At 34.9% G+C, this 23,105-nt stretch overlaps 1 protein-coding gene across 12 annotated transcripts in view; it reads right to left on the bottom strand.

The window, feature by feature from the left end:
- Positions 1-23,105, bottom strand: part of CDC42BPA (CDC42 binding protein kinase alpha) — a 296,333-nt gene that overhangs the window by 12,939 nt on the left and 260,289 nt on the right. For all 12 annotated transcript variants that reach the window (XM_070385391.1, XM_070385382.1, XM_070385383.1 and 9 more), the window contains 11 exons: positions 20,718-20,823; positions 18,198-18,334; positions 17,369-17,508; positions 15,983-16,064; positions 13,674-13,890; positions 12,744-12,806; positions 10,922-11,515; positions 8,862-8,959; positions 6,318-6,402; positions 3,268-3,391; positions 2,486-2,603 (listed from right to left, as the gene is read on the bottom strand). In XM_070385391.1, coding sequence (XP_070241492.1) covers positions 2,486-2,603; positions 3,268-3,391; positions 6,318-6,402; positions 8,862-8,959; positions 10,922-11,515; positions 12,744-12,806; positions 13,674-13,890; positions 15,983-16,064; positions 17,369-17,508; positions 18,198-18,334; positions 20,718-20,823 — 1,764 coding nt within the window. The remainder of the gene's footprint in view (positions 1-2,485; positions 2,604-3,267; positions 3,392-6,317; positions 6,403-8,861; positions 8,960-10,921; positions 11,516-12,743; positions 12,807-13,673; positions 13,891-15,982; positions 16,065-17,368; positions 17,509-18,197; positions 18,335-20,717; positions 20,824-23,105) is intronic.

Below are 23,105 nucleotides of genomic sequence, written 5' to 3'. Positions count from 1 at the left end.
TGCTATCTGAACTTATTTTGCACAGTAATTAAGACTGGATCTTATTTTGAACAGCAACAACAAAAAAAGAGATTTCCTTTACTTTAAGTGGTCAGAGGGTAAAGGGAGGAAAAGGAGGGATACTGAGATACAAAAATTATTACTATGTTTGAAATTTGACATTGTGCTTCTGTGTACATATTCAGGGTGTAGAAAGACCAAATCTTATTGTGTATGAAGGTCTGAAAGAATTCTGAAACATTAGCAAACTAATTTTTCACCTGGTCAAGCATTTCACATGGTCATTCATTTTATTAAATCCTGAAACTATTTCACCTATAATGGAATTTATAGAAAATTTTTCCATAATTCTTTTTGCTATGTTGTTGGAATATAATGAGAGGAAAACTATATTCTTTTTTGTGCACAAATATGAAGCATGTGTGAAAGAAAGCTTAATTTTGAAAGGATAATACCCCTTAAAACTTTGTTCACTACTGAAATAATTTTGTGTTTGTTGATGTGTTGTTTTGCAACATATGGATAAATTTGAAATTTGTATTCCTCCTGGCGGGCTACAATCCACAGGATTGCAAAGAGTCAAACATGACTGGAGTGACTTAGCATGCATGCATACATCCCTCCAAAATGCTAACTATGTAGCAAGTGTTAAAAACTATTTGTTATTTAAATTTCAAAAAGTTACATTAAGACAGTATATAACACTTGTTCTATCAAATATAAGCTATATATATATTCACATTTCAACTGTTTATCATAATTAAAAATTTCTCTCTCCTAAGGTACTTTGTATGTAACACTGTAGCTTCCGTAAAAAAAATGACAGAAGCTTTGAACTGTATGGTTCCGTTACGTTTACTTCTGAGAGAAAAGGAAACCCAGACTGAGGGATTTCAGACTAAGGACTTAAACAAATGTTCAGAATGGGAAAGGAATAGAGAAAATTCTGAAATCTGATTCCCAGGCAAAAACTGAAAAAAAAAAACAGTGTATTAAATATGATAGATTAGTAAAACAGTTTAATATTTAAATGCGGCCTTTATTTATGCTCAAAATTTTTGGCTTAATATTTATGTTCAGCCTTAAATTTCTTACAATGTTTTAATTACTATATCAAGATCGGCTGTAATCTTTTTGCATACTTTATATTTTACCCAGCACAGCTAATAAAAATCCCCATTTCAAAAGGATAAATGACTATTGTGAATGATTTGAAAAGAAGGAATAGTACTATAATCACATAATGTCTTGATGATAATTGGTAAAATTGGTAAAAAAAAAAAATGACAGCAGGAATGTCATATTCATTCATAAACAGAACCAACTGGTTAATTGAGATATTTATAATGTGGAACTCAGATTCAAATTAATGCAGATTTTTTTTGGTTCCTTCCATGAAATGGATGCAAGACTACCCTTAAGAGTTTAATAAAAAAACTCCATTGTACAAATTGTGTTACCTGTTATTTTTTCTGTCAGTGATAGATGTTTTTATCTTCTATCACAGTAGAGTTAGTAATGTGGGTATTTAACACAGACTTTCTTAGAAAGACCTTTGGGTTAAGATTCACAAATCATCTCCCAGACTGCCACAGTATATAAATTATGCCTAAAATTCTGTGCAAAATCTAGATGCTGTCACCACTGATCAAAAGAGTCACGTTAAAGTTTCAAAAGGAAATGGCAACCTACTCCAGTATTCTTGCCTGAAGAATTCCATGGATGGGCTACAGTCCATGGGGTCACAAAGAGTCGGACACGACGGAGTGACTAACACACATAGTTGGAGAGTACCATCATACTGAAATGTTAAGTATAAACAGAGCCTGGCTAATTAGCTAATTCCAGATTAAAATTAATATTCTTAATCTCAATATATTAGGTCTAAGAATCCAATCTTCATGTTGTTAAAAAAAAAAAAGAAAATTTCCAATTTGTATTTTTTTTAATATAAGACTGACTAGGTAACATGTTTGTAATTAGGCAAATGAAAAAGATTTAATTTCATAATCAGATGAGAAGTGTGATCATTAATGAACAAGCTAATATGGTTTCAATGGGAGGTGGGCCAAATATCTGTGTTGAATTTCTATAACTTAGTGAAATTTTAGTGATTTGGTAACAAAGTTCTGAATCTTGGTATAGAGCCTCTCCACATCTGGTTTATTTCTCCCAAATGGTAAATCTAGATATGGGAGAAGTTTATAGGAGATGCAACTAAATAAGAATTGGTATGCTTGTTATTTGATATGTAGCTAAATTTAACATTTTTCCATCAGTTATGTCATCATGCATCTTACATATATCGTGATATTCTGAGATAAACATTTCCTCATTACACCAATATATCCTTTCAACTCATATGTATTTAAGCACACACAAATATGTGTATACACACACACATTCATATTTATATATATATCTGCTCCCTCGCACCTTATTCTTAACCCCATCTATATTCACATTCAGTCTTCATTTCTCTTACCATGGGCAGGTCTTTTAGGATCTGTATTCCATCTCCTGGACCCATATGTGCTATGTGGTTAAAATTAGTTGGGTTAGAAATTAACTTATTTCTCATTTCTGGATCTCGTAACATCTCCCTGCAAGAAAAAACATCTGTTTAGATACTTTTGTTCCATGACCAATCTAGATAATTTTAGAGAAAAGTATATTCAATTTTTTTCATAAAAATAAACTGTGAAATCATGTTAATAAGGACAGAATTAAAATAATAGAATATACTAAATAAAATTTTAACTTAGAAGATTTTGTTTTAAATTTAAAAGATCTTATGCTTTTTGGTGGGAAAACAGAGTTAGTATTTAAATATGAAACAAGTTCTTATTCTACAGATAATTCTGAATATTTTATGGATGTCCTTTTAAATAATTGCTAATATATTAGAAATGTTTGTGTAACTGGACATATTACAAGGCTACTCCTCATGAAGAGACCAGTTAATCTGCATAGATATGTTCTATGTTTTTTATAAAGGCCCACATTCTAAAACTTGTAACTATTATATATACATAGGAGAAATGAATCAAAATATGGTACTTTAATCTAGCACATACTCACAATTTGGAGGGTATTTATTAAAATTACACTGAGAAATACATTAATTATTGCAGTTTTTAAAATCACAGAGAATGACTGACAGGCTTTCAGAGATCAAATTTTCCTTCCAGTCAAATCTAGTATTAACACCAAATGGTCCTTCTGGTGCTGAGAGCGTCTCTGGACGAGCACAAATGAAACATCTACCTCCTCTGTTGCATTCTTTCCTCTTCCGGAACTCTGAAAGAGTAACGCCTCTTATTGTTAATATTTCTAACCATTTGCTTCCGACTATTATCTGATGTTTCAGGAACTACCAGTTCATCCCCTTCTGTTAAAAAAAAAAAACAAAAGACAGCAAAGAACAATGATATTCTTTAAAGTGCTAAAATGCATTTTATTCATTAATCCCCAAGATGGTACAATGTCAATCAATACAAGCATATGCAATTCTGATTTTAAAAGTTGTGTGCTGATAATCACAGTAAGTAAGTAATTTTCAACAGAACATAAGTAAACAAATATATGCTGAAATCAAACATAGCTTACAAAGTATATTTTCACTTTTATTTGATTACAAACATAAAATGGTACAATTTTACTAGGAGAAAAAAAGAAAAATGTAGCTGCCTTGGTGTCCCGTCACTTTGGTTACCCCATCCTCAATATCTCTATACCAACTTCTCCCTCCTTCCAAGTATTTGTTTCAATGGCTTCAGATGTTGAAAAGTTCTTATTGTTAATCTGCACAGCAATCAGGCATAAACTCTGAATTATTCACAGAAATGATACCAACTAAACGTTTCTCTCATTGCAGGCAGATTCTTTACCATCTGAGCCATCAGGGAAGCCCATTATGTATACTAAAACATTTTCTCTCAAGTTCCAATTTGTAAGATGTGGAGTAAAGGAAAGGAATTGTGTTTCCTATACACTAGTTTCTTTATACTTGTTTATATACTAGTTTCTTTACCAAAGTAAGAATCTTATTCCTATTCCTACTCTCCTGTTCTTGGGGGGATACACAATCATATACACCTAGTCATCTAATGCCCATATCTTTCCATTTTAATACCTGGAAGTAAACAAAACTCTCAACCATGGACGCTGGAATATGGTGAACATACTGTAAAATAGACAACTGTATCCATACAACACGAGGAGTATCATTCTCTAAATGAGATAAGGAAAAAGAGAAAAGCCAACCTTTAGAGAAGTTTTTAATAGCCAGAAAGCTAAAGTGAGAAAAAGGAAGTGGGAAGAAAGCAAGGGGGCCTGTAAACCAAGCCAAAGTAACATGATCAGTAAAAGCAACAGTCTCCTTGTAGCAAAATAAATAACTTAGTCAGATTGCTTCCCTAATACCAAAAGTTAAAATGATAATTTTTAAAAAGTAGATGAGAATTTGAGAATTATGAAGGTAAAGCAGATGAGTAACAGTGGCAATGGGAGATTCTGGACAGCCAGAGGGCTACAAAAGCACTCTGAGCTCCTGAGAGATAAAAGAGAAATAGACAGAATAGGGAGAAGACAAGAAAGAAACAGAATCTCCAGGAAATAGGATTTCCTTTCCTTTCCAAAAGACAAAGACTACTATGTTGTCGAGTCTTCCTTCTCCAAACTCCACCTTTATTCCTGGCCTAGAGTAGAAAGATGAAAGCATAAAAAAAGACAAAATGGAAAAGGTTTTATTCCGTAGACACAAACTGGATAATGGACACATTTTAACATTATCATGGTTACAGTACACAGTGAGAACAGAGTAGATTTAATCTTACACAAATATTTAGACTTCCTCTAAGAAACAGATGGCTTCCCAGGTGGCGCTAGTGGTAAAGAACCCGCCTGCCAATGCTGAACTCAAGTTCAACCCCTGGGTTGAGAAGATTCCCTGGAGAAGGAAACGGTAATCCACTCCAGTATTCTTGCCTGGAGAATTCCATGGACAGAGGAGCCTGGCGGGCTATAGTCCATGGGGTAGCAAAGAGTTGGACATGACTGAGTGAGCGACTAAGAAACAGATACAAAATTAAGTATCGAGTCTTGGAGGGAGGGGCTGTAAAGCACAGGTTCATGGTGAATCCATCACTGAGCAGGACTCATTTCTAATACCCGAATGTCCTTTCTCAAGTCTAACTGAATATCCTCTTAGCATAGGACTTCTCCTGCAGTCACCTGTCTGTATACCAAGAAGCCTTCAGTGCCAAGAAGATGTACCAGAGCACCAAATCTGAAGCTAAGCATTTGTGTGTATGTTAGTACTAAAAACAAACAAGCAAAACAGAAACAACAAACTTTTGATGTTTTTTTTTTTTTTGTTAGACGATACAAATTTATTGGAAGAGTATGGGGGAAAAAAAGAAAGGCATAAAGAATATAATTAATCCCAACTACCCAGAGATAATAGCTAAGTATAAACATTTTAATGCGTTTTCTTAATAGCAATGTTTTTCTTATATTTAAGTCAATTTTAATTATTATTTTTCAGTACATAATGTACCACTAATTACATTTGCATTAACTAGATCTACCACAAAAGATCATAAATTTATGATACCTCTGTTACGGAGAAATCTGTTGCTAAGACATGAGAATACTATATAGAAGATAGAATTATAATAATCTCTGTTAAAAATAAGATTTTAATTGTTCACAACTTGCTATTGAATGCGATGTGTGCAGTCTCCCTGGCTAGGACTCGCTCCGCTACTTTGGACACGGCCCTCGCCCTGTCCAGGGCGCTCAGGAGCCCGTCCCCTCTTCCTGACTCTGGGCCCTCCAGTCACTTCTTCTTGTCCCTGCTTCTTCTGCTGTCCACGTTGTTGTCAGCACTTCAAAAGTTTTAAGCGCTACGCACTGGCAGAAGCTGTACTCCAATAGTCCCGAATCAGTACTCTGGGTGAGTTTTCACAATTTTAGTGCTACCAATTTTGGTTAGGTTCTACAGTATTAAGAGTACAGAAGAGACATTCAGTTATACTTTTTCTATTAACCTCAGTAATCCACAGAAAATTAACAAGGTAGGTCAGAAACAAATATTTTGCTTATACAGTTATGTGAGCCTGAACAGAATGACTTTTTGTCAAGTAGTTTATCCCAATATACTGAGAGTATGATAGTGGTCAACTGCACAGATCCTAGAGTAAGGTACACCTGAATTTAAGTGGCTCTGCAGTCAGTTAAGTGGCTCTGTCTTTGGCAGTCAGCTTAGCGAGAATGTTTCTATGAAGCTCTCCTATTAATGTGTATTTTCTTACCTGCCATTTTATTTTTGAAATATATCAATCTAATCGTCTCCAAGCCTAAAAGATTTAATGATCCTTCACTGTTTAAGGGGCGAACCTAAAATAATAAAAAATAAAATTAATATTTTAACAAGGTTCAAAATTTAAATCATAAAACTTTGACATACTTGTAAAGCACACATTCTTAAGACTTTTATCTTTCCTCTTCAAAATGTAGCCTTCTCAGAAAATCTACAAAAAATTAAAATTAATTCTAACTAGAAAGGTATAAAATTATCTAATTCATAATGATAAAATTTTAAAGAAAGAGTATTCTTGGCAAAAAAAAAGTGAAATACATTTAAACCCTAAATTTAACTTTTAAAGCCACTAGCAAGCAGATGATGATACTAAGATATTAATACAGATACTTTAGGAATCTTATTTGAACTAAATGTACACACAGGACAGAGAATAAAACTGTATGAGGAAAGGAAGGTCTGTCAATAAATGGTGATGGAGCAATGGGTATCTACATGGAACAAATGAAACTGAATCCCTACTTCACACATTACACAAAAAATCAATTCCAAATGGATTACATATAAAGGTAGAAGGCGAAACTTTTGAAAGGAAATAAAGATCTTATCTTTAAGACACGGAGGTAGGAAACAGTTTCTTAAGGAAAAAAAAACCATGAACAATAAGAATGATACATTTAACTACATTAAAATTTATCACAATGAATTTTCAGCAATAATAATAAATGTTACCAAAATACACCATGAAAATTATTTGATAGGTCACAAACAGGAAAAAGATTCACCACACCTATCACTAACCCAGTATCTACAGTATATGAATAACTTCAATAAATCAATTAAAAAAATGATCAACTAAACAGAAATAGGGATAAAAAACATGACCAGGCATTTCACAGAAGAGGAAATATGAATGACGAAGAAACATGAAAGATTATCAACAGCATAGCTAACAGAGGACATACAAATCGACACCCCATGAGGTAGCCCTTGATAACCACAAATAAACTAGTTACAAAACTGAATACTGACAATGGCATGGGTCATTACGAAGTCATATACAGATGGTAGGAGTGTCAACTGGTACAGTTACTTTGGAAAAAACTGTCACTGTCTTGTAAAGCTGAACACTTGCATTCTCTGTGTCCCATCATTTTCGTTCCTCAGCATATGTTAAAAGAAACTCCTGCACATACACACCTGAAGACATATGCTGCAATGTTCACAATAGCAAAAAGCGGGGAAATAACTCATATGTCTGCTAATCAGAAGAATATATAGTGATCTATTCACCCAAGAGACTATTTTATAGCAGTGAAAAGCAATGAAGAAAAATACAGTACAATGTAACATGGATGACTCTTAGACACACAGTAAGTACATGAAGAAAGCAAGGCAAAAGATGATATACAACATTTTATTATTACCTCAAACACAAGCGAAACGAACAATACACTGCCTAGGAATATTTAAATATACAAAAATTCTGTATTTTAAGAAAAGCAAGGGAATGATGAACACAATGTTCAGGATAAAAAATACACAGGTAGATTCAGTGATATTTTGGTAATATTCTGGCTCTTAAGTTAGTTAATAAGAGGTCAGTTTATTATTATGCTTCCTTTATACATATTTCAAAATTCACATCGTAAAAATAAAAGGGAAAATTCATTGTAACCAGTCCGAATTTATAAAATCAAGGACCATATTTAGTTGTTTTATAAAATGTGGCAGTAAACAAGAGCTTTTTCCACTGTTAAGGTTTAAAATTGGGGCAGATTTTGAAATAAGATCTTGGGTACTTTCTTTTACCTATCCCTCTAAACCCTGTCCCTCAACTAATGACACATGCTACATATATCAAGCTATCCTTCTTCATTTTTTGCAAAATAGACATTCTCTAGTGGTAAAAATTTATGTTATCATGGGGGAATGTTAAAGGAAAATATTATAGTTTATTAGGAATATGTGAAACCTTTATTAACAGAACTTTGGTTCTAATTTTAATCACTTTTCTAGCCCATGAAGTTTGTCCTCACAGGATTAAAACTGCATACCATTATGTGAAAAACAGTAAAATTACAAATGAAATGCTCCTTCAGAGTTCCTTAAAGTGAAAGGTAACACTGGCATTTTAAGTTACAGAATGTATTATATTTTTTCATTATGATAATAATCATACTTTATATAGTGAAACTAAATGCAATAAAAATAGTATGGTGCTGAGCTACCTATAAAATTAACCAGCTTGAATTTTCTTTTTTCTCTTAGCAAAGTCCCAAATTCCCACTTATATTATTACATATGACAGAAAATGCTAAATTAGTGAAAAGCAGCTGAATAGTCATATAGTGTTTCACTTATACTCATTTGTTCACTTAGCCCATATGTTTCCTTTTTTCCTGGCCACACTACACGGCACGCAGGATCTTAGTTCCCTGACCAGGGACTGAACCCACGCCCGCTGCAGTGGAAGTGTGTAGTCTTAACCACTGGGCTGCAAGGAGGTCCAGGCCGTATTTTAATGTTAAATTACCTTTTTGAGTGGGAGAGTCTGAATCCATTCCATGGAGTTCACATCAAAGATGTCAACTGCATTTTCACTGTACACTGAGAGATACGGTGCATTGTAACCTGAGAGACAGGAAGGAGAGAACAGAAGGCTGATTACCTGTTAACTGTTAACTCCAAAACATTCTGAAAGATCTATGCTAAGGAACTGTAGAGTGGAATCCCACCAAATTCCAGTATCAATACAGATAAGCCACATCAAAACATTTTTGAAGTAAAAACCCCATCAATCATAAATGAAGAGGTTTTATGGCCATTATAATACAGAAGGAGTCTGTTAACACCAGGGGTATAATATTCCCTTGCCCAATACTAGTTCTATAAAGGGATTTCATTACATTTAAAATAACTGATTCCTAAAGTAGTTAAGCTCTTGACAGTGAAACAAAGCTACAGAGCAGAGAAATCTTAAGAATTAGGTTCACATTTATGAATGCGTGGTAAAGCATCTGGCACAAAAAATGCTCAACATATACTTATGGATGAACTGAACATCAATAAATGGTGACACAAACAAAGGTTAAATGATTACCCAGGCTAAGGTCACAAATTTTTGGCAGAGCTATTCATAAAAGCCAGATGTTCCAATTCTTATTCTAATTCCAATTCACACAACACTCTCAATTATTTTCTGACTAGGATTCATTCTAAACATGATGCCATAGACAAGAGTGTAAATTTCAAAAGAAACAAAACGTTAAGAATAGTTAAGCCTGGCTAGGTAGGATTACAAGTATTTTTCTTTTTATCTAGATTTCCCAATTTCTCTGTCGTAACATACGTGGCTCTTCTACATTTTCTTATACTGAACTTTTAAGCTTGACTGTCCTCATACCCACCATTCCTCCTATCTTGTTGCAGTGGAAGAGAATTCCCATCCTGCTCCATATCCTTCTTCCTGTGTTCTGACTTCCAGCCTCTTTGGCCTTCTTACTCTGTTTCTTATATTTAGCACAAGGTCAACCTTTTCCTGGCTCCCTAGTGGCTAGTTCCCTTCAGCATTTAAACATGCTCCAAGTATCTTCCACTAAAAACAAAACCGGCTGGATGAGATGCTCCTCCCGTGTGCCTCTACAGAACTTGTACTTTGGCTACCAGAGCACTTAGACCTTACTGTAACTTGTTCTGTCAGGAATCCCTTCTACTGCATTCTGTGCTCTGTGAGGGTGAGACTGTCTATTTTGCTCACTGTTATATCTCTTTCAGTGAAATAACACAGAAGTTTTATGAGTTTTATGAGCTGTTAATCTTCACAAGCACTGTATCTGGGGGGGACAATGAACATAACTCCTTAGGGTTATTCCAAAATAAAAGCATGCTGCTGCTAAGTCGCTTCAGTCATGTCTGACTCTGTGTGACCCCATAGACGGCAGCCCACCAGGCTCCCTTGTCCCTGGGGTTCTCCAGGCAAGAACACTGGAGTGGGTTGCCATTTCCTTCTCCAGTGCATGAAAGTGAAAAGTGAAAGGGAAGTCGCTCAGTTGTGTTTGACTCTTAGTGACCCCATGGACTGCAGCCCACCAGGCTCCTCCATCCGTGGGGATTTTCCAGGCAAGAGTACTGGAGTGGGTTGACATTGCCTTCCTTGAAATAAAAGCATATGTGTTTTTAAAAATCTATCTAAGTAAAATATTCCATAAAACGATTAGCTTTAATTATGTTCCTGTTAATGTTGACCCCACTGGCCTAGGTATGGTTTAACTAGGTATGGTTAACTTACTACTACTACTACTAAGTCGCTTCAGTTGTGTCCGACTCTGTGGGACCCCATGGACTGCAGCCCACCAGGCTTCTCTGTCCATGGGATTCTCCAGGCAAGAACACCGGAGTGGGTTGACTTAACCATACCTTAATGAGGTTAACTAGGTATGGTTATTTTCTGTACCAAGATAATTAATGCCTAGGAAAAACCTCAAAGATGACTTAAAAAAAATGCTGTTAATAATTATAAATACACATAGGAGATGAAGTAGAAGGAAAAGGAAAGAGACAGCAAAGTAAGGCAGCCAAAAGTAAAACTCTTACAACAAGAGGAAGGATTCGCTGGCCACATCAGTTCCTGTTGTCTAGATCTTCGGCCCTGGCAGTCAGTGTATATTCCAATGCTGTTAAAACACAGCAGGTATTCTTTACTGGAGATTTCAACCGCACAGATGGCATCCATTGGTTGATGTGCAATAAATGAGAGTGTATTGTCATTTGAATGGAGCATACTGTATGGACTTCCTTCTCCATTCAGGGGATATCTTAGAAATCCAGACTGGAATCCCACACAGAGTTGCTCACTGAAGATTGCCATCCACTGGACGTTGTATGGGACTTGAATTTCCTTAAATTTTCTGTGACGCGTCTTGCTCTGAAATAGTTCATAACAGAGGACCTGCCTTTTCATAGCCACACACAAGCATGTAAGAGCTCCATGACGCACTTTTCCAGAAGTTATTGTTTGACAGCCTTTAGTTTCTGCCAGCTTATAAAAATCAGTCTCTCGCCCGTCCAGAGCTGACATAGGAAAAAGTCGGACGTGTCGATTTCGTCCTGAGATCACGGCAACAAGTTGATCATTTGGAATGAGTTCTATCTGATGAATCTTCTTATTGTCACCAACTCTAATAATTTCTGTGCAAATAAAGAATAATGAATCAACTGCAAAATAGTGTTTTGTTTATTAATCATATCCCAATTATACTCAAAGGAATATGTTAACTTATAATAAAGATAGAGATACACACAGAAAAACTAAGATATCAGAAACCATATGGAGAAAGAGGAAGATAATCACACTCACTGTAAGATAATTTAACCTACCTACAGTAAGGTATTAAATTTAGCACTGAGATTTCTGGCAGCCATGGCAAAGAGTTCCTATGTGATAAAACATGACAGATCTTTAAGAAAAACCTTTTCACTCTCACCAAATTCTAGTGAAGTTTTACCATGGGGTTACTATTTTTAAAAACTGACTCACATTTCATTAAAGGTATTTCTTTGGGTAACAAATTAATGAAGTTTAAATACATTGTTTTCCCATGATCTTACTTGATATAAAGATCAAATCAGTCAATCCTAGAGGAAATCAGTTCTGAATGTTCACTGGAAGGACTGATGCTGAAGCTCCAATAGTCTGACCACCTGATGCCAAGAACTGACTCATTGGAAAAGCCCTTGATGCTGGGAAAGATTGAAGGCAGGAGGAGAAGAGGATGACAGAGGACAAGATGGTTGGATGGCATCACCAACTCAATGGACATGAGTTTGAGCAAGCTCCGGGAGTTGGTGATGGACAGGGAAGCCTGGTGTACTGCAGTTCGTGGGGTCGCAAAGAACTGGACACGACTGAGCAACTGAAATGAACTAAACTGAACTGAACTGGATATAAAGACATAATTTAGAGGCATTCAGGAATGCTAAACTAAATGGGTTCCTTTTTTATTTCACCTAGTATTTAATTTCTCTCTAAAAAAAAATCTGTTGTATTAACTTGTGGAATAAAAGAACCCAACAACAAACATTTTAATGACTGTTACTGCTTCTAGTACATTAGAACAATGGAAAAATCAAGTTGTGTTTTTCTTTCATGTACTATCTTTAGAAATGCGGTCTGAGTTTATACAGCAGAACTGTTAAACAAAATGATACAGGAAAGAAAATACACATGGAAATTTTAGAACTCAAGAGGATTATAGAAATTTAAAAAATTATCTTTTGACTTATAAATGTATCAAATTAAGTCTGGAAAATTTCAATTACAGAATACATAAGAGCAAAGACTGTTCTTTTTAGAGTTTAAAATCTAGAGTTTAGAATTTTGTATCAATAATATTTTCTCCACAATATTTCCTCTTACCATCTTTGGTGACATGCACAACAAATAACCCTTCTTCATTCCCCAAAGCTATTCTTTCATGATCTATACAAGACACAAATATGAAATATTTTTATTACGTGAAAACTTATATAAAACTCACAGTATAAAACAGATAAAGAAATATGGTACAAAAAAACTGAAATAAAAATAATTAAAATATAGCAATAACTTATACTATTAAATTTCCTTTCAGATTACTGTAGTAAATATTATCTCATGTCTTTTTTAATAGAACAATCACTAGAAAATAATTTCTATCAATGCTTACAAAAATAAAGAAATGTTTATTCAATAAAAGGTGAAAAAAAACTCTATAGTTTGTCAGCACCCTGGATCCAGTTCCATTTCTCATTTGGAGACGGAAAAATTGTGAAAGGCATTTGAACTTTACTCATCAAACTTTTCATTATTTACTACAAAGTAACAAGAGTTGGCTTTTGTTACACAAGAAGATGGCAAAAATTTAAACTTCCAGACACAGAAGCTGCCATTTTTGAGGGTATTTTATATATGGGCAGTCTGTTACAAATTCCGTCTTACTTAAACTTTGCAATAACCTTTGCAAAGTAATTAGTACCTGTATTTTACCTAGGAAACTTATGCTTTATAAAACAGCTTATGCATTAAGAAGCAACTTTTTCGAAGTCACGCAAGGATAAAATAGATTTGGTAATAGGTTCATCTTTAGCACTGTTGCTTTTTCAGAGGAAAATACATTAGAAAAGTTTATTCATTCTTGTTTACTGAGAAATAAAGCTTTAATATGGTCTCATTCAGGCAATAAACATTTACTGAGCATCTGTGATATAACACATACTATGTCAGACATCAGGGATTCCTAATGAAAGCCAATCCCTGCTGACAAGGTATATAAACAATTATAACAAGATAAATGTTATAAATCCATACCTATGATTGCAGCTGCCTGGGTTGTTTTAATGAGGGGCAGAGTGCTGTCATAAGCCTCTTTGGGAACATAGACTGACCGGTCTCTGAATTTGTTTTTCTTCAAAATCTTGTGCAATTCACTCAGTACTCCCACCCACTTACTCTTCTCATTTTCACTATCAGCTAGCATCAGGATGGAACATTTGTTACTAGATGCTGAGAGCTGGGAAGCTGTGACCTAGAACAATTTAATCAAAATTCATGATATTAGAAACATCTTGACATCTTTTAAGCCAGCCATCTTTTAAGCCAGTTTTATGCTTATGCTAGTTTGCTTTGCATTAGCCAGCAAATGAGCACTCATTAAGTGATACCTTTAATAGAGTTTACTTATTCATAACGTTAGTGTCATTTGGAGAAGGCAATGGCACCCTACTCCAGTACTCTTGCCTGGAAAATCCCATGGACGGAGGAGCCTGGTAGGCTCCAGTCCATGGGGTCGCTAAGAGTCGGACACAACTGAGCGACTTCACTTTCACTTTTCATGCATTGGAGAAGGAAATGGCAACCCACTCCAGTGTTCTTGCCTGGAGAATCCCAGGGACGGGGGAGCCTGGTGGGCTGCCGTCTATGGGGTTGCACAGAGTCGGACACGACTGAAGCAGCTTAGCAGCAGTGTCATTTGTATTTTCTTTGCTACAGAGTGCCAGAATACATCACAAAAAACTCATTACACATAGTCATTTAACAACAGCCACTGACATTTATTGAGTAATAACTGAGCACTAGGCACTGATCAAAGCGCTTTATAAGTATTAACTCATTTAACTCTATCAACATCTTTCTCCAGGCAAGAATACTGGAGTGGGTGGCCATTTCCTACTCCACCGGATCTTCCCGACTCAGGGATTGAACCCGCATCTCCTGAATTGGCAGGTGAATTTTTTACCACTGTGCCACCTGGGAAGTCCGTCAAAATCTTTACAAGATAGGTATTAATGCAGAGAAATTAATTTCTCCAAGGGCACACAACTAGACTGGAATCCTGTGTCCAGGCTCATAAGTACTACACAATACTGATTTTCAACCCATTTTAAAAAAGTAAAAAATGCTCAGAAATACTTAGATTCTGTTACTTCATAACAATAACTTAGAGAAGACCATTTGAACTAATATTTAAATGAAGGTTTATCACTTTACAATGACCCTATAATCAGAATACTTACTTTATGTATATATGGATCCTTTATTAAAAGTAATTTAAGCAACAGAGACAATAAAATCCCACAATTAGAATCAGGTAAGATAAGTGCACCTGTGTAGGTTCCCTTGGTAGCTGGAAAGAGAACAGTTTTTGGTCTGGGAACTGAGAGACTAAGTATGGTCTTAGATACAAGATACATACTTGTACTAAGTATATAGGCATACCATCAAGAGAATAGTCCTTTTTTTTAAACCTCCATTATCTTACTTAACTCATCAGTTTGAGACTGCACTGTGTTAGACAGCCTCCAAAGATGTCTACCAACAATTTTTCCTACAAAATTTCACTCTTCTTATCTAAAAATGCAGTCTATTTCCCCTTCTTTTATGTCTGGGATGACCTCATGACTTACTTTGGCCAACAGAATATAGAAGGGTTATTGTGCCTGTTTTGAGCCTAGTCCTTAAAAGGCCTGGCAGCTTTTCTTCTCCTCTCTTGGAAGCCAGTCACGGAGAACTCAGCCAGACTAGTGAATGATTAGAGCCCACATGGAGAGAGTCTGCAAAGAGAACTGAGGTGGCCCAGAGACCAGCCAAGTACCAGGGTTAACAGCCAGAACCAAGGCCTCAGATGTGAAAGTAAGGCTGTTTTGGCTATTTCAGCCCCAAATGAGCTGAATGCAGCCATATGAGTGACTCTCCAGTTGACACCAGAACTGACCCACAGAATGGTGAAAAATAAATAAGCCGGTAAGTTTTGGAGTGGTTATTACAGAGCAATAGAACTGAAACATTCTAACTTGTAAACAAGATCTTAAAGAAACTTTTATTTTTTTAAAAAATTGAGAAATCTCACACTTATTCAATTCTTCTTCTTTTTTTTTTTTTTGTACTACTTATCTGAAAATTGAATGTGATTCAAAAATATTATCCAAGATGAAACCTATTTTAGAAGCCATATATTCAAGCCTTCTATTGGTCTTCTACTAATTCAGTGTTCACTTTGCACAAATTGTCTGTAAGATTTGGTTATATTCCAAGTAAGTTTGTGATCTATAGAGAGAGGTAAAACATTTAGTTTTTAAAAGCAAATAATTTAGTGATCAAATTATAACACACAGACTTACTCTAAATATACAGGGTATATCTTTTCGACTTGCATGAATAACATCAGAAGCCAAGACTGAACTCACAGAAAATTCTTCATCCCTGAAGGAAAAGTGAAACATTAAAAGTTAGCGTATGTGGGGGCTGTGTGTGTGGTTTTGGGTTTGCATCTAAATAACACATATGAAGCAATCCTCAAAATTTAATTGCACAGAACACCCAAACTGAATTTTTAAAAATTTTGAATTTTCTTTCTTTGTAACTGATAGTGCCAAAAGTAACGTATCAGGTGTGATTTAACAGTGCCACATGACACAAGAGTTAGAAATGGTTTCTGGCTTACTCAGTGTCACAATGCCAGTAAGTACGGGACACGTGGATTTGGATCCTAGTAGGTCTCCAGCAGACTGTCCCCTCTTTGCTCTGATAATACATGTCAAGTGCCCTCAACACAGCTCATGTGACATTTTACTGTTCCTTCAACACAGCTCATCTGACGTGCTACTGTTCCTTAGGAAATCCTAAGATAGATCCCTTCCACAATAATCTATTCCTTGTGATTTCCTTAATTTGGTTATTGGTACCATCATTCTCTTGATCTTGAAGATTTGACATCTTAGTTTTATCTTTGATTCTTCTCCCTATCTTTCTATATTTGGTCCCTTAGCAGGTTCTGTTAAATTTTCCTTGCTAATATTTTAAAGTTTCTTGCAAATAAAGAAATGTATTTCTTTATGTTTCACATGTATGGGGAAGATAATGTGTTTTAGATGCTGGTATGAAATGCTTATGTGAGCCAGAACGGGAAATTTTAGTTTTGAGCACGGGTCTGGAGACATATGTTCGGGAGTCATCTCAATGCGGAGATGATGCTTGAAGCTATAGGAGTATATAAGATCACTGAGGGAGAATGCCTGGAGTCTCGAGAAGGGGTTGAGTAGAGGAGAGAGTCTGAAAATGAGACCAGAAACATTTAAGAGATGTATTTAACTTAAATGTTCACGGCTTCATTTTACATTCCAAGAGCCTGTCTGATTTTGAGATTTTCATTTCCTTTCCTCACATTGAAATTATACTGAAGCCTTTGCTTTAGGTGATGATACAGACATTACACATTAGGCCTCTAGTACCCCAGAAGCCTTTAACTGGTCTTTTGGTTTTCAAGCATTAACCTCTTTTCCCAGACCCCCAGACCCAACATGCATACACACGCACATCATCAACCTGTTCTATAACTATACCATACTTCCAGTTTGTAATTATGTTGTGATTACAGTATTAGTAAATGAGAAAATTACTGTGAAATTAGATTTAAATAAAAACATGGGAATATAATCAGAAGAAAAATCACACACTTTGTATTTCTGTGTTGCAAAGATACACATATTTTCATCTCTGAAACTTACCTCATGTCAATCACTTGACTGACTACAACACTGGGCTGAGATGCCTTTCCTTCGGCAATATCGTACAGAAAGAGCTTGAAGTCACAGACTACAGCCAGTGCTCTTTGCCATCCTTTCTTCACTCCAGCTGGCTTAGGGATCTTAGGCAAACAAACAAGCAAAACAACCCGAACTAAAACGTCAATCAGAACCCCTTTAATTACACATGTAACTGCAGGGTGAAAACCTAAAGACAACATACACATGCTGTACGTCTGCCACCGTGGTTGGTAAAGCAGCAGATGGAACACATACATCATTAATGACATGAGCAAGAGGGAGAACACATTCTTCAAACACGGAATGACATTTGATTCTGAAAAATTTTTAACAGTATCATTTTAATTTTCTCTAGTAATTCATTAAAATAACATTCATAGATTTCTAAGTGGCATAAAAGCCAAATTTGGTAATAGGATGAAAGGCAGTGTACACTTTAAATATTATTCAAGATTATAAGTAAGATTACGTCTTGACAATATCTCATACTTCATAAGCATATACCACCTCTCCAGCAAGACTAAGTGCTACAGATTCCTTTAAGGAGATTTAAACATCTGAACATTACGCTGTAGGGACAGTACAGAAAATTTTGAGACACTTTAGAATTTATTCCAAGCAAAAGCCAGGTTTTTGTTTTCAAATCATTTCTCTGAATGAAATAAAATTGTTAGGTGAATTTTATTCTCCGAATTTTCGGTCAAGGACTATGTCTGTAAGGTAATTGACTTTTCTTAATTCATTAATAAACCTTAAAAGATTAGTCTAAATCCAACCTAACCATACTTACCCTGACATGCCCTTCATATGCTGTTCCTATTCCTTTCTGTGGATCTATACCCAGAGGACCTTTTGTCTGTTCAGGAGGAACTGGACAAGCAGTTGGAGCTTTGTTTACACAAGTTATGTGACATGAAAATCCACACACTTCGGAGGGGAAAAAAGAAACAGTGTTCAAGAAAAATTCATTTTTACAAAGAGAACATTCACTGAGCACTCATTATAGGCAAAGTGTCACGTCAGATGAATGCTTATCTCTGGTTTTATTTTAAACCATTTTTGTCATCTGGATTTGCTCATAGGTAAGACTTGGAATGAGAAATAGTAAATACTTCTTTTCATTACTGTAATATTATTGTTCTGTATTAACACTAGTGATCAAAATGAGAAGCAAATAAATGGCAAAAAATCTAATCTTGAGAATAAAATGACCGTTTTAAACTGAATTTCTAAAAAAGCAGCTTCTGGAGTTCTAACTCTTCATCTCACTGCAGTTGGGTACTTATTCTGAAATTTCTCTTACAGGAATCACTGATGGACATTAAATTACCTGACATCTCTGCAATATCTGGCAAACTTTACCAATCCCTCTCTTTGAAATTTAAATGGCTCAATGATTAAAAAGGTATTTACATTTTAGGAGTTGTTGATATTATTATATATATTTAAACTACTACTAAGATAATAACAAGAGTTATCTTTCTTGGGTGTTTTTAATTTTTTGCAATAATCTGCAATAATCTAAGAGAGGTACAATGCCACCATTTACATATGACTTTGCAGGGGTCACAGAACTCATAAGTGACACTGCTGGAATTCAAAACCAGGCAGTCTGGCTTAGAGCCTGCATACATTACTACTAACAGTATGGCCATGAGACCTCTTGATACTTACATGATGAACCTGAGATAAATAAAAATAAACTCTCTCCCATTGAGACTTGGTTGGTTGAGAATTAAAGGTTAAAATATCTAAAATGAACAAGCTTGTTTGGAGGGGTGACAGACTAAGAATATCTATTCAGACAATTCCTACTCTAGAGGGGATCCTGGAGAATATTTTGAAAGAATAAAAGTGGAACTGAAGCGATAGCATCATGGGAACACATACACATGGGGAAATGAACTGAATATCACAAACAGATATAAAACCAACAAAGAAGGAAGAGGGACTAGCATTAACTATCAAAAACTATCCATCTTCTGTAAGACAGCTCATTCACTTCTAAGTAGAGGATCTAACAAATTATAATTTGTTTTACTAAGCAAAAAAATCTCACTTTTATCAGGTAATGGAAACAACAAAATTATTGCCTTATACTGAATCTAACTTCAATCAACCAAGAAGACTTAAAATGACAGGAATCTTGAGAGGCTATAACCACATTATACAACATTTATAAAAGGTTGGGCATAGTCTAATGTGTCCCCACTGTTTTATAGGGTAGTTTCAAAGAGTCTGAAGAAAGGCCCAATTTCATGGCATGGGACCTGAGAAGGGAAGAGAGTTGGAAAGATCTCAAAAATTCCTACTACAGAATTGCAAAGGATTCTGATTCATAAAAAATGACAAGGGACCTAAAGCCAAGCAGTTGCCCAGGATTCCTTCTGATGAACAGATTAAAAAAGTCACATTTGTAAGTACTGGCGAAGTTTCACAATGAGACAAGGCTTAAAAACTGTACAAATTCTTCCTGTAGACTTTAGACCCTTCCTAGTCAATGGCAGAGCTTATTCATTCTCAGATTATTATGTTATCTTTATCTTTTAGCTCCCCTTATTTATATTTCCCAAGGCTTGGTCCTCATATTTACTCTCTTTTTCACTCTTATGTTTTCCCTGGAAAACATCATTCATATTCATCACTTCACATATTCATAACTCAACTCTCTTATCTCTCATGTCTGCCCATTTTCTTTTGTTTTAAATCCAAGCATCTAAGAGACTAGTTAGGATAATACAATCTGGATCTTCTCCGTGAGTTGTGAGAACTAGTCAGACATAGAACAGTGCCTAAAAGCAGAGAGCAGGCGTTATGCAAGCATGTGATGGATGAATCAATGAATGGTAGGGGGAATCCTCTGCTACTAACACTGGGAATAAAATATCTTTTGAGGCATTATAGCAGACATTTAATATTTCTAAAAAGATGCCACATTGTTTACTTAATAATAACTTCTCTAACAAACTAAGCAAGAGTAAAATTAAATGAACAGATTCAAGAATAGCTTTCACCTGTTTTGTCATATAGGTTACCATCTGGGGGATCACAAATTCACCTGAATAACGAAACAAAGGTGAACGTAACACAAATGTATCTCTCCGGAACATGCTTCTAGGAACTATCTGTCTAGTTTCCAATACTCAACAGACTTTAGCAAGGTGCTCAGTTTATTATCCAAAGAAAAGCAAATGATTAAGTCAAATAAATAAACATTTATATACCTTCTAAAGAGAAAGCTTTTTGATTACAATTTAGGGAGTAAACGTTAGGACTCTAAAGTCACATTTTCTTACTATTTAATTCTTACCTTCACAAGAACAGCCTTGTCTTATCAAACCCACCATCAAAGATGTACACTGATGACACTTGGTGGGAGTAGTAAAAGACTTGACAAAAAACTGATGAATCTTGCGCTGCAAAACAAATTGATAAAAATCATTTAAAAATTCATTAATAAAAATCACATTTCCATAATGTGAACCTCTGTGAACACACCAGCTGCTATGTTTTCTAATTCGAAATTAGAATGTTTTCTAATTCCTTTCTATAATTCATACACTTAAAATATTTTTATTAGACAATATTGAGCTGGAGATAATGTAAGATAATGTAAGAAGTTAAATGATAATCAACTGCTCTTGAATGCCACTTGAAAAGTCATAAAATAAATTGTAGTTTTTTTTTTCCCCACAAATTTTGACTTCAGGGCTTTTGTAATTCCTCAGATTGTGCTTTGGCAATGAGTTGAGTAAAAGTTTCCGTATTTATACCTATATAAAAAAAAAGAAATGGGCTTTTATATCTTCATATGAAAGACAAAGAGTAATTTAAAACTCCTGTCCCTACTATAAACCACGTATTTGATTTTCTGAGACCAAGAACAAATAATATGTTTAACAAATATCTTTCCTCCCTTGGAAGCAGGCAGTATGACACTTGAGCAGATAAGAACACACATGTATTATTCCAGAGACAGACTGAAAATCCAGCATTTAAAGCAGTCATGCAAACCAATCTATTCTAGAAGTTCCTTGGGACCTAGTTTCAAAGCAGCATTCGGATTTGACTTTATTCTAAGTAGAATACAGGCTGTCTTTCAATGGCTTTATAATTTCTGTATGTGGCTGAGCAAAAGTCAAAGTGCAGATATTGTGCCAGTGCTTCACTATTATCTCATTTAATGGAGACAATGCCTCTGGGAAGATAGGTATATTTCTTTTTATAGATGAATAAAGTGAGACTCAGAGAGATTAAATAAGTACTAAATAATAATAGTTAGTTACTGGTAGAGTTAAAAGTCAAGCCCAGATCTGATTCTGCCATCTTTCAAAGTCTGACTATTCAAAAACATGTAAATGAAAAATATGATCTTAAAAAAAAATCAGATGGCATAAGACATAGTTAGGTCAACACTAGGAGCCTCCATGCCTATGAAAAATATCTAATTTGTTAACATCACATCAATTTTTGCTCAACATTTCTCCTGTATACTGATCTTATTCTTAGTTTCTTGCACTTTTAGGAACTATTAGAGTAAAATTTCTAGTGCTGATAACATTTTCAGTTGTTCAAAATGAATTAATGAAACAATTCAGTTTGTTACTAATTTGTTCTGTAGGCTTTTAATACAGTGAAAGAGTAGTTAACTGCTCAAGGTAAGTAGCTCTGTCCTTTTTTCCTTTTTCCAAAAGATAAGAAGACATGTTTGAAATGACAATAATGAAACAACTGTGCCAGTGACAAATTTAATAGTATCACTTCACACTATCCAAAAATTACTTACAAAACACATTCATTGTACACTTCTTCTCCAGAGATCTACTCAGAATATCATAATTTTAACTGAGTATGCAACAATAGGAAATATAAACAACATTTTAGCAGAACATTAATTTTAAATGATCAAGTGGCAGGTGCTGGTTAAACTGTAAGACATAGACATTATTTATTAATAAAGATTAAAAGGCCCATGTTTCACTAATTCCAACTAAGGATAGTATAATATATAACATGCGCTCGTGCTAAGTTGCTTCAGTGGTGTGTGACTCTAGGGTCTATTCAGTCCTAAATTCTAGACTACTTGGCTTCTGGAGGTTTCTAAGATCCCCTTTCTTGTCTTCTGGTCAATATCTGATTTCTAATACTTCCACAAAAGGTAGCTGGAGGAAGAGAAAAAAAAAAGTCTAGTAAAAGGGCATTAAACCTAAAGCATGAACACATTAATTTTAGGTTATGCAGTAATTTGGAGTATAATGAGAAATAACTATAACCTCAAAATTTAAAGAGGTGGATATGAAGAAGTGTTCTTTTCATTCCTATTTTGTTGGTGCTGCAGACTTCAAGCTACTCAATGGATGAGGTAAAATACTTTTAATAAAAGATGTGAGAACAAAGTAGAGCCAATCCTTCTTGCAAACTTGCAAACTAGTGGTTGTACACAATTAGGATTCAACACTATAGCAGACAAGTAAAGGTGACTTTATCTGGAGCAAACCCTTCTTAAATATTTCTTAAATAACTTTTTTTCCCTTTTAAATACTTTTATATTGAGATAATTGTAGATTCAATCTTTTAGAAACCATGAAGTAAACTTTATTTTGTAGAGAGGGACAATAGGTGTACAAAAATTAATATTCAGTCCATGAAATATTATCACCAGAGCTTCGTGGAGGGCCCTCCAATTTAATTTTGTCTT

This window comes from Bos mutus, chromosome 16 (genome assembly GCF_027580195.1).
Source record: "Bos mutus isolate GX-2022 chromosome 16, NWIPB_WYAK_1.1, whole genome shotgun sequence".
In the NCBI taxonomy this organism is placed as follows: domain Eukaryota; kingdom Metazoa; phylum Chordata; class Mammalia; order Artiodactyla; family Bovidae; genus Bos; species Bos mutus.
The sequence above is the reverse complement of the archived record's forward strand: the minus strand, read 5'-3'. Positions and strand labels throughout refer to the sequence as shown.